This window comes from Lepisma saccharinum, chromosome 16, assembly GCF_977018435.1.
Source record: "Lepisma saccharinum chromosome 16, izLepSacc3.1, whole genome shotgun sequence".
In the NCBI taxonomy this organism is placed as follows: Eukaryota; Metazoa; Arthropoda; class Insecta; order Zygentoma; family Lepismatidae; genus Lepisma; species Lepisma saccharinum.
The window spans coordinates 15081175-15093984 of record NC_139244.1 but is presented as its reverse complement, the minus strand read 5'-3'; the positions used below and the strand labels follow the sequence as shown (position 1 = coordinate 15093984).

Below are 12810 nucleotides of genomic sequence, written 5' to 3'. Positions count from 1 at the left end.
ACTGTGCATGCTGTCAGTTGTGCTTCAGCCATGGAGCTGGAAAGAAGGGATTTTGGAGCAATGATTCTCTAAGACTACAAAAGTGGTTTAAATGAATCGCAGTCGCTTGAACGGTTGTCCCGTGCCTTCTGGGATACTGCACCTTCACTTGGAACAGTGTTTAGTTTGTTCGTGGAGTTTAACCGGGGCCGGCCTTCACTAGACTATGAGGGGTACAGTGGAAGGCCGTCCACAGCAGTGACTGATGAAAACCTTGAAGCTGTGGAGAAAATGATTAAGGACGATCCAAGAGTAACATACACTGACATCGAGTGTGCCCGTGGGATTAGTTCACGGAGCATTGCAACCATCCTGCATAAACACCTTTGTGTGTGGAAGGTGTCTTCTCGTTGAGTGCCGCACAACTTGACAGAAACTCAGAAGCAGACACAAGTGGAATGGTGTGAAGACATGCTCAGAAAATTTCAAAATGGAGACTATGAGGGTTTGACATTGAGAGTGGTGATGAAACCTGGATTTATCAGTTTACCCTGAAACGAAGAGCCAGTCATCTGTTTGGGTTTTTCCTGGAGAGACACCACCAATGAAGGTCAAGCGGTCGAGAAGCGTAGGAAAGAAAATGGTGGCAACATTCTTTTCAACAAGTGGGCATGTGGCTACAATTCCTTTAGAAAATCAAAGAACAGTTCCTGCAAGATGGTACACAAGTGTGTCTTGCAGAAGTGTTCCGAAAAATCTAGGAACGGCAGCCCAGGACCAGTTTGAGGGGAATCCTGTTGCACCGCGACAATGCTTCGGCCCATTCTGCCAACCTAACTGTCGATTTCATAGAGACCACACCTGTTAAACTTTTTACCCATCCACCCTACAGTCCTAATTTGGCACCTTGCGACTTGTTTTCTCTGGTGAAGGAGAAACTCCGTGGGCATCGATTTCCCACACCTGAAGATGCTGTCACAGTGCTCCAAACACAGTGGTACTAGTGCTTCCAGGATTGGTTTCAGAGAATGAGACTGTGTGGAATGTCAGGGAGAATACTTTGAAAAGATGTAATAGTAATAATTAAAGGTTTGTCTTCTCAGAGCTGTATGTCTCAAAACTTTCCTAGTGACCCTCGTAGTAGCAACTACTATTATTTCTCATCTAGCTAAAAGTGCTGCAATGTGTCTTCATGGCACTGTTCAAAAGCATAGGGGATAGCCCTTGTGCTTACCACAAAGGAATTTTGATATCTCGAGGGAAAACCAGCAGACAGACTTTTCTACTAAAAAAATGACGAACTGCAATTTTTTGAACACCCACTAGGTAACACTTAAACCTTCTTTCCATGTTAATAAAACATCCAAATGCTGACTAAGGCAAAATTTATTGTATAAAATATATACACTGAAAACTTAAGTTTCCACCCTCTAACAGGGTGGAAATGTACACAATAAAATTTGCCTTTGTCAGCTTTGAATGTTTCATCACCCACTAGGCTTCTTGAATGCCTCCATATTCATTGGCACCAAATTGAATGAATTCCCAGGTTACATATAGTAAGGGTGCTAAAAAAAAAACTGTCCATAATTTCTATGTGCACTCAAATGAGATATCTGCCAGACCTTTGGATAAATTTGATGAAATCTAATCAATGATAAAATGTTGTATGCAGCTTTTACATGTAAAATTTTGCTAACTAAACAAACATGTGAAAATCCATCGCTAACTTCAGAGTTCCATCATCCATCACAGAGTACAACTGCAACAATTTTTTTAAAAAAGTTTTTTTCTTTTTTTGAATTGTTTAAAATCTCTCTTCCTCTTAATCTTGATCAGAACTTTCCAATTTCTCAAAGTGGTGGCTTCAGTTTTTTTATAACCTCGCAGCGATATGCATAGGATGAGAGAATGAACTCTAGTCTTAATGGCAGTAAAACTTTAATACCTATGATTTTCAATAGTAGCATACCACAATTAAGAATCATAATATGAAAATATGAAAACATTTTGAATAGAAATACTGGCTTAACACAGTTCATGGACTATCCATAATATTATATATATATTTTTTTTCCCACTTGGGCTTTTTATTTTAAATTTTGCAAATAATGCATCAAAATGGGTTTCCAAAACTGTCCATATTACCGAAATCCTTATACAAGTTCAATAGAAAAAAATCTTTAGTACCTTTGAGTTTTATTCCTTCAGAGATCTCAAATTTATCTTCACTGGGAAGAAATTCAAGCTGAAGCTGTTTTATAATCTCATAACTGTGAAAAGTTATAAATGTTAATGCATTTTAAGCAATTGGAATGTAAAGAACAAGTGCATTTGTGACCATGTCTGGGGGAGCACCCATTCCAGAAATATTTGTTGGGATGGAGAAGTCTTGAACCAGAAAACTTAGTTCCAATGATTGGTTGGAACCAGCATGGTATTTGAAAATTTTCCAACCAGGGAGGAGGGTGGGAATTCAATGACTATTCGTGAAGCACCTTTAAAAATATTTAATTTTATATGTAGATGAACACTCACTTCTGCAAAATCAGGGATACACCATTCTGCATCCTTCTGCAAAGGTGTCCAGGTTTTATTTCCATCATCTTCACATGGAAAAGTTTCTCCTGTAAGGAAAGCAAGTGTTAAAAGTTTAAAACAATTCTGTTACAATATGACATGCTCTAAATATTTTACTGGTGTATTGTCTAAGAATTAAAATTTAGTCAACATTTTATTTATATCAATAATTTAAATATAAAGATATTAAAGGTGAACACTTAAATTGTTGCAGAATCTTATTTTGTTTTCTGGATTACCTTTGCCCAAGATTCATATTTCCTCCCCTCTGAGAATATATAGTGTTATTTCTTATTATCCATTAAGAAAATTTCAATGGTAGAATTTAATTTTAAATAACTCCTGATGTCACATACTGGTATAAAATTGGACTTACCTCAAAGCAGATAAAATAGAGGACTTTAGCATAAACAAAATGAAAACTTTAAATATGAGATTTCGGAAATTACAAATAGGTTGAAAGGGGGAGGAAATGAATGGATATTGGTTGCCTTCTGGCTTCCTTCTCTCCAACCTACCTGTACCTTTCCCAAATTTCCCTGAGATTGTCAAAAGTTCAGCTTTCAAATTTTAATTTTGTCTCCTGTCTTCTACTTTACATATTTCAAGGTAATCAGGCAGAAATAGAATTTAAGGCGGGAAAGAGATAATTTCTCAACTGGCATGTTAAATCTTTGCGAAAACAGAAATCCTGGAACCCTGAGTCATACTTGGTATGTCCATGTCCAGTGGAAGCCCAAGAATTTTGGTGTTTACTCAGTGTCTTAGGTCAGTTGAAAAGCTCCAAGAATTTCCTCTAGAAAGCGTGGTAGTGTTGGTGTGACTTGCTCGGACCATGTATAACCAGTGGCAAATGTATTAGTATGCAAATTGTTCATCAGCATGTTTATTACTTTTGTTATCCATAACGATTGAAACAAAGCACGTATTTGCCTACTATTACATCTGTTGATATTGTACCACACAATACAAAACCACTTCGCAGGTCTTAGCTTCCAAGGGACTTGTGCTACACCAAGCTTATAGTTTAGTAACCAAAAATTTTTGCATACCCCATACTAGATTGAGTGACAATATCTTACAATATTTTCAGAATTACTTTATCAAAAAATTATAAAAAGATAAATTTCCAAACTTTATGTGCAGCAAAAATGAATACATCAATCTCATCTAGTGTATTATCCTGTTATTTCAATTAATTGAAGCACTGCAGTGCATATATAGGGTGACCAGACATCACCTTTTATCCGGACATGTCCTCCTTTTTAGATGTTTGCCTGGCGTATGGGCAGATTTTTTTGGAAATCTGTAAATGTCCTTTTTTGGAAAGAGTATAGCATCTACAATAATAAATGTGATGCATACAGAATGTTTCCACACCACAATCATTGTTTAAGGCATGTCACTTGAGGCACGTTAAGATTTCAAGCAATCCTCTGGGAACTGAACACTATCACATTGCCTGACTGAGTCATTAGTATAACTCGTTGCTTAGCTCTCTCAGTACGTCCCAGACACATTTAGTCTGTGCAATGTCTTTTCAATTGATTCAATGATTGATTTGGTTTATTTGACTGCTTTTCTGCCACTTTTGGTTCATCACGAAGATGAGAATGAGCAATATGATTTTGATGAAGGCACACTCACAAAGAACACCTATGCCCAGGCCAGGATTTGAACCCAGAACCCCTGACATCATAGCACACTGTGATAACCACTTCACCACAGTATGTCTGCCAGTTCCTTTTAGAATCATGTGTACGCATAGTGAGAATTGAGTATTAAGTAATATTTACTTTTATGAAATAAAGCAAAAGTGTAAATTCAACAATGATCTTGCAAGAAAATATCCAGCTTTTAAAGGATGAAAGAAACAAATATGAGGTAAAGTATAAGGTGTCTTGTCACTTTCACCTACTGTTGAAAGAGTGCTACTAATGTTAGAGACATTAAAATCATAATTCTTGTCCCAATCTAAACTACCTAAAATTTTAATTCATTTTTTTTTAAAAAAAAAAATAAGTTAAGTGAAGCTTAATTGTTACATTTACTTAAGGGGATATTTCATTGTAATATCCAAAAATTGGAAAAGGAGCAAAATTCTGTGTTTCAAATTATACAAAGCATTCTCTGACATTCACTACTAGAGACTACAGCAAGGGGCCTGGCGTCAGAGATTGTCTTTCCCGGTGAACGGGGTCTGAGACAGTCTCACGCTACATTCTGGTTTTTTTCGCTATCTTTCCTTTCTGTTGATGTTGCACACTGACGCCAGTATAATCCTACCTCGGAAGTTGTGTTGTGTCATGTCCGTGTGTTTAAAATTGTGGCTTAATATGGCACCATAAAAGTTTACATTACAACAAAGTATTTATCTTGTCAAGTGTTACTTCGGAAAGAGGAATTGTGGAGAAGTGAGACTACATTTTGCAACGAAATTTCCTGGTGTTCCCGTTCCACATAGGACCACTATATTAAACCTCTTAAAAAGTTTATAGTAACAGGGTCAGTTTTGAATAAAAGTGGAAAGAAAAACCCACGTGTACTTACTGAGGAAAAACTCAGATAGGACAAAGGTTAGAACAGTCTCCTCGGAAATCTAGCCGCCGCCTCTCACAAGAAACAGGTGTTTCAAAACTCCTCTAAAGTCTGCGATTTTTATGTGGGAAAATATAAAAAACAAAGTATACAAAAACAATCTGCACACCATCCGTGAGTTGAGAGTATTGTACGAGAAATCTGGAGAATTACAGTAGACTAACTTGTACATGTAAATGCCAATTTCCTTTGGAGATGCCAGGAATGTGTTGCAGCAGAGGGACATCATTTTCAACACCTTCTGTAGTCAAGGTTAGTACACAATATGAAAACTGTAATTTTATTAGCCGACTCTAGCGACTGTCGCGGACCCCGTTTGCTGGGAAAGACAAGCGCTGACACTGGGCCGCTTGCCACTAAGTCTCGTAGCGAATGTCAGGGAATGCTCTCTGTAGATATTCTTACTTATCATTGTCAAGTGTTAAAGAATAGATTAGGAGATTGCTTTCGTTGCTTAAAGTTAAGAGGAAATTATTGAAAAAGATCTGAATTATCTGTGAGCAAGGTGTTAAGATTTTTTATATTAAATTATGAGTAATGGCAAATGTGTTGCCATTTATTGTTATGTCCTCTTTTTTAAGACTGCCCTCCTTTTTTGCCATGCTCTGTCTTTTTTTTTTTGAATGTTTATCTAGTCATCCTATGCATATAGACTGCTTCGACTGACAAAAGTGAAGATTAGAAATATAGTGTGAATAATATGCAAACAGCACATTTGTTTTATAACCGGTTATATTTCACAAACTTCTTGTTTGCATCATGAGAATTAGGAAAACAAAACACTTGTATTGTGTATTCCATACTTTGTTTCAGAAAGAATAAGTAATAAACATAACTTGTCAACTATGAGATTGTTAATTGTCAAATGTTAATAATTTATCATAGCATATTAATTGTAAATTTATTGCTTACCTGGGGCTGGTAGTGGTATATCTTCCTTCCTGTGCCAGCCTACAGTATCTTGTGTTTTTTGAAGCTGAAATTCTGCTGGTCTTTTTCGAGAAGGAGCCTCTGCTACTGTTACAGGAGGTCCTGCACATAAAGTTGCAGTACTACTACTACTGATCTCTGGACTATTGGTTTTTTGCAGAGGACATTGAGCAGGTGTCACTGGTTTTTGTATTAGCTCTGGTAGAGCTGACTGGTTGACACATGCAAATGGTAGCCTCTAGAAAGACAATGTTTTATTATTTTTTTTTTGTACTTGTTCAGTGGTTGAAGGGGAAATTGTTAGCTGGGGGATGTTCCTATGGTTTAACATATGTTACATCATCTTGGGGGATGCTTTGCATAAATTTCTCTAGCTGGGGCTACCCCCTCCCCCCCCAATCCATCTCTACTTCGAGCACCAATTATGTTTGAATGTTTAAGATGCAGTAAGATAATCATGAAAAGTAGCAGAAAAGAAACCTAAAATAACAAGAACTGCAAATAAAATAAATATTGTATGATTTCAAGTTTCACCTCAGACATTTTCACAATTATAGCATTTTCTATTGGCAAACAAATTAATATTTTATGGTCTCCTTGGCTATCTTTGTCAAATCAGGCCATCAAAGAAAAATATTCTTCAATTATAGTCTCATCCAAAATTCGGTTCTCATTGTGAAAATTTTGTTCAAAGTCCCTAAACATAAGTAGGCAGTTGAAATGATACCTGTTGAATTCCTTGAAATTAATTAATCTTGACCATTCGTAAACAAGGTGAGAAAACTAAGATTGTGATACAGTAGGACAGTAATATATTTTTCTTGTTTGGCATCTCTTTTCTTTAGCTTTTAGCTAATTGCAATTATGAGGAGTGATTAGATAAAATTGATGAAGGGTCACTTGCAAATAGAACCCTGAACTTTGGTAGCGAGATTGAAAGTCTACCACTTAGGGTGCTCACCTACAAAACAGATTTAGGAACCCACTTATAGCCAACACACTTTCAACCATGACCTTGATGAAAGTTTGCAACCAGACAACAATCTTGTTCTAATTGTGTAGGTGACAACACATTAATCTAGTTAGTGCTAAATCTGACATGTGATACCAGAAGACACTGCCAAATCCTAAAACACTCCATGCCAATTGGCTAGTTGACAATTATCTCACCTATCTTAAAAAAAGGGGGAAGAGGTACAAATACTACATATATATATGTAATGAACTTTAGAATTTATTGTTCAGGATACCATGGCATATAAATCAAGTGAAGATTAATAATTTTAACCATAGTTCATTCATTGGAAGAATGAAAGCCAAACAGTCAATTGACACTCCTGAAAATTGGCATTGTTCATTTGACTAGAAAAAATAAAGCTTTATGATAGCCAATAACCAATTTCAATCAATTAGTATTTCAACAGAATAACTGAAGAAAAATAAATTAGCTCGACAAATGGTGTAAAATACACAGATTGAACTAGAACTTTATTTTCTAACACTTAATCCAAGGAATAAATTGTTCCATGGTAGAACATTCCAATTTTAAAATATGGGGTCTTTGCAAAAGACCATTTGAATGGCTAAAATTTCCTCCAGCTTTAAGATTTTTCTTACTCGAAGTGGGTATAAACTCCAACGTATTGAAAATGACTAATTGGATTGTGGTTTGAAATCTGAAAGAAATGAGAAATAGTTGCCATATTTGCCCAACTGGTGTGTCTTGCTCAAATAGAATATTCCTAAGTACCTAATAATTAATATTACTCTACCTACAATATTTATTATACTTCCTTAACACAACTATTAATTTGTATATCCAAGACCTGATGCTATCAAAATTTCTAAGAACACTCGTGAGGGTAAATTACTCCGATAATGACTAACATTATATATGTGCCATTATGGCTGTAAAAGTTTCGGTTTATAAAGGTGTAGCACCTTAAGAAGGGTTGCTTGTTTAACTCATACATACCATTTCCTGGCTGTATGTTCTGGTAGAGCTGCATCTTTTTATCTTCCTCCTCTTGTGACTTCCTAAACTTCGTACTGGAATTTCCCATGATGATTCCTCTGCCAGAAGCTTTGATTGATGCTTCTTGACTGCCTGAAATATTGCCGACACATTTTCTTTTTCTTCTGTTGTTATGCTCAAGCTTACTTCTTCCATTGTTGGTGTGGAAGAAACCTTTAAACTATTTTCAAACTTAGTGCAGCCAGTTTAGACTCTGTAACAAAAAGCAGAGTTTTACATCTTTCGCAAAATGGGAGCACGTCAGAAAACCATTGTTCATACAACTGTTTCCAATGGATTGACTTTCCTAAATTTTACTGTTCTTACTACATTTAACAAGTTCATTCAAATGGGTGAAACAGTCATAGACTGGTGTTTAAATCTTGTGAATTATAATATCAAGCAAAACTACATTCCTTTAAGACAAGGATCAAACATGTCCTCTGCGTGTTACTTTAAGGCATTCCTTCCCATCAATGCTTTTGTGGCAAAAATTGTATTTTCAACAGTCATTCCAGACAATAGAGGAAATTGAAAACATTAAATTGTCTAAGTGTCATTTGACTCAGGAAATAATGAACAAGCTGTAACTTATACACTTCGAAATGCTACCTTGTGCATATTGCATACCACTATACTTTTTTAATGTAGTACTCTGCATGTTCAGGTTTTGCAAAATTCTCATCTGGATACAGGTCTAAAAATCAATGCCAGTGCAGTGCAATGAGATCAGCTGAAGATATTGAAACAGCTCGTGAAGTTGAAATTGTTAGGTAATAATGTGTGGCATAACAGCCCATGAGAGCCAATGCCTACCTACTGACTGCCGGTCTCTCACCCACCAGAGGTGGGAAATCATCCAACCAGTTACGGAGTGATGTGTGGTCAGCACGACAAACACTTAGTAGTAGTCAGGTTTTCTGTGACTGGGTTATGCTACTCATTCGTAACTCCCCAATTTCCTCACGATCGTGAGGTGGCCATCTGTCTCATACACAGGCCAAAATCACACGAAGAGAGACTCGAACCTGCATGCATCCTGTAGCCAGGGCCCAAAACTTGCACCTTAAACTGCACAGCCATGGTGCGAGACAGGAATTGTTAGGTGGGAAAAGTTTACTTGAGCCTTGGTGCTAGCTGAGGGGATATCTGATGATTTAACATAAACCATGAGAGAGGTGAGGGATGCTTTGCCTAAATCTTACTAGCAGGAGTTTATCCTCCTTTAACCACAGTTTAAGCTATTTTTTGTCACTCATTTCCTCATTTTCTGTCACAAAATATTTTAGACTCCATCACTTCTAGTTGTAAAATATTGAAAACGCCCAGTACTAAATTCAAGAAGAATCCCAAACACACACAATATACAAAGATACTTCCAGAAATTCAGTCACTTGAACAGAAATGTGATAATATCCATATTCAATATATTGTTTAAGTGGAAGTTCTCCAAACAATCAATTGAAGAGGGGAAGGATAATAGTTCAAGCATTTAGCACTAACTTTCAATATAGATGCATACATTTCGCCGTGACTCACCAATGTATATATATTTTTTTTTTATTTGTTGACCTCCAGGATTGTCCCAAGCAAATGCAAGTGTGCACTGGCGCTTCTCATTTGATCTACATCATCCCAATGCAGGAAGCGTCCTTCTTCCTAAAATTATTAGATTTCTATGTTAGTTAAGATTTACTTCAAGAATTAAAAAAAAAAACTTAATATTTTAATTAAATACTGTAAAAAAACATTTTAGAACAATTAGTAATTCAGAAAACTGAGGATAAAGGTTTTGTCAAGGGCTTTTTTAATGGGTAGGACAGTCAAATCCTCAAATTTTTAATACAGTACCCCTTTCGGAGTCGTCCACACTCTGATAGGGACCCTGTTCCCCCTTTTCGCGGCTGTCCGCTCTCGAGAATTTGTTTACAAACGCTCCACGAATATTTGCGTTCTTTACACGCAGCAACATAACATTCCCCTTGAGCCAGGCGAAACACATGATATTAGTCAGTGTACCAACACCATCCTGCTTCGCTCAATTTGCCTCCTGTGAAGCAACGTCCAAGGAATTCCGCTTTGTGCGTCCCTTGTTTCACCCGCGAAGGAATGTTGGCTTCGACTCCATCTGCAGAGCATGGAAGGAGACCAGCACAGGGGATGCTTGAAGGTTACCAGGTCCAATTCAAGAATAAACTTTGTGGCCCAAAAGCCTGCCATCACTTTGCCTGATTACCCAATTTAGGTTCTGCGTCTCGTGATCGCATTTGACGCAGTAGAGTTTACGTAATGGAAATTTTTTAACGAGCAATGAACTTCCGAGGATGAAAACTCCAACATTGCAAATGTGTAGGTAAGTTTTATTATTTGCTACGTTTATCCCCTGTGTAGTTTCTTTCAGTAATAAGGAATTAAGACTTCACGTGCATAGATCCGTTTTCTTTGATTTTGATATTTGAAATTAATCTGTGCCTAAGCGCTTAGGCTATTTCCACCCTACGTAATATGCCGCAAGCTATAGCCGCTATAGCGTACATCGAGTACCGCATCTAACAATGAGAACTAATTTCAAGTTTAGTTATTTTCAAAATCGCAATATTTATTGTGTTGTTGAAGCTACATTGTCTATGAAATCTGGAGCAAGGGCACGCATAACGGTAGATAAGGGGAGAGAGAGTGGCAGGAGCAAAGCCGTGCGCGCTGCTGTAAACGACTGGTAGCTGCAGTCTCGTCTTCCCCTCCATTCACTTAACTTCCCTCACGCGTTCATTGATAAAGCCTACTAACTTTCGGACTTCTGATAATTTCTATCTACCCCCTACCTTCCACCTTTCCTTCATCATATCCTCTTATTGTCGCGATGAGCCAAAAGTGACAAAAGCGACGCCTCATAAAAATAAAAATCTAATTCGGTAATTCTACGTAGCCTTTCTACCTCTGATTAATCGCGACGATGTAGAAGAATGATTAAATGGACGATGGGACAAACTTGGTCCGGTGTCTAAGATTCGAATCTATGACCTCTGATTTCGCAGCGTGTTACGCTGTCCACGGAAGCCAACGCAACTTATTGCGTGGTTTGGTGATAGTGAGTTTCGAATTGGATCTGCCACTCCTACGCGGCATTTACTTAAATGCCAAGAGGCGAACAGGGAAAGCGACTACAAAAGCTCTGAATAGAATCCAACAGCCGGGAACAACGCCATCTCATCGTCACGCGGCTCTTGTATTTGGAAAAAAATCCAGTTTGGGCCGATTCCATGCAGGTGCTGTAGGTTGTCCCTTGTATAAATTTCCTTCTCACGGTCTGCACCTCGTGCTGCCAATCGGATTACCTCCTCTCCAGTCAACACCTTATGCATTATGTTAATTGAGGTTCTAACGAGCAAAACAAAATAAATCTCTTAACGCGCCAAGTGTATCTTCCAGTTTGGTGCAGTAGGGTTTTTGAAAGAAAAGTCCGCCACGTTGAAAGGTGTCGAACGATGTTTGTCCAATGCAAATCTGCTAGATCATGTTCTATCTTTTTCAGTCTCAATTTACAAAATTTGGAACGCACACAGCAAAGGGAAAAAGAGAAACACTACATATTATGCTGACAAAGTCAGTCTACATTTTAGTAAAAAAGAAACCCTTAACAAGGTAATGTCTCAACCTTCTATCAAGGTCATCCTTAAATTTTAAACCAATTAAAAAAAGAGTAAATTCTGAGGAAGACCCTGTTACAGGGGGTTGAAAAGCCATGTATTTTTTTTACTGAAATATAGACTGCCTTGGTCAGCATATGTAGTGTTTTTTTCTGTCATGGAAACAAGTTTAATCGTATTAGCATAGGAAAGAAACAGAATTGGGTAAGTTAATACAGAAAAGAATGAGTTCTCACTCTTCCTTTACTGAGAAAGTATTCGTTACTTTGTCATGCAGTAAGGAATTAATGATTTATTTAACTTCGCGTTTCTGCCACTTTTGGCTAATGGATGCGCCAAAACATTCATTTCTGATTATATGAGTATTTTAAAAAGAGTGATTTGCGTAGACAAAAATTAATTTAAGTTATTGCTGCATAACAAGTATATTGCAAAATCCTGTAGCACTTTAAGTTGAGAGATTCCTGTTATTTTTTTTTATATTAAATTTAAGAAATATGGCTATTTTGGCTTGTTAAAACCGTAAATATGAAACATGGCCGTGTTTTTTTTTCTTTATTGAGGGCTGGAGGAAAGTTAGGGAGTGGCAGGGTAAGACTTTTGGGAGCGCTAAAAATCCACCTCGGGCAGGGTGAAAATTTTATCTTGAGCCGCTCCTGAGGATAGATAGAGAGTTAAATATGTAGATGAGGAGCTTGATAGCAATTTAAAACTTATTTTTTCACTATTTTAGTAGCATTACTAACCCTTTTTACTATAAAAAGCAGCAAAAGTACTTCGATATGGCAGGGTGTTACTTACGCGGGCCATACTTTGGGATCAAATATCTCCGTTGTGTTTTCCGCACGCTGGAACCAATTTTATATTACGTAAAACATGAAAATCTGTCTTTAAAAAAAAAATTCAACAATTCTCGAGGAGGAACAGTGGGTTTCTGTCGAGAACCCTGAAATTATAACTTTTTATTGACCAACTTATGCGTGCAAGTGTGCCCAGCTAGGGGTTGCTAATTACTGTGTATTCAGAACAAACGGGAAAGGGTAAACAAACAGGAAGGATGCG

The 12810-nt window shown here is 37.2% G+C and overlaps 1 protein-coding gene across 2 annotated transcripts in view; it reads right to left on the bottom strand.

Annotated features, from left to right (window-relative positions):
* Positions 1-12810, bottom strand: part of LOC146000276 (G2/mitotic-specific cyclin-B-like) — a 35995-nt gene that overhangs the window by 15052 nt on the left and 8133 nt on the right. For both annotated transcript variants that reach the window (XM_083137753.1, XM_083137754.1), the window contains exons 2-5: positions 9641-9760; positions 8063-8315; positions 6070-6325; positions 2518-2606 (exon numbers count right to left, since the gene is read on the bottom strand). In XM_083137753.1, the coding sequence (XP_082993879.1) occupies positions 2518-2606; positions 6070-6325; positions 8063-8257 (540 nt within the window). In that variant the 5' untranslated portion in view covers positions 8258-8315; positions 9641-9760. The remainder of the gene's footprint in view (positions 1-2517; positions 2607-6069; positions 6326-8062; positions 8316-9640; positions 9761-12810) is intronic.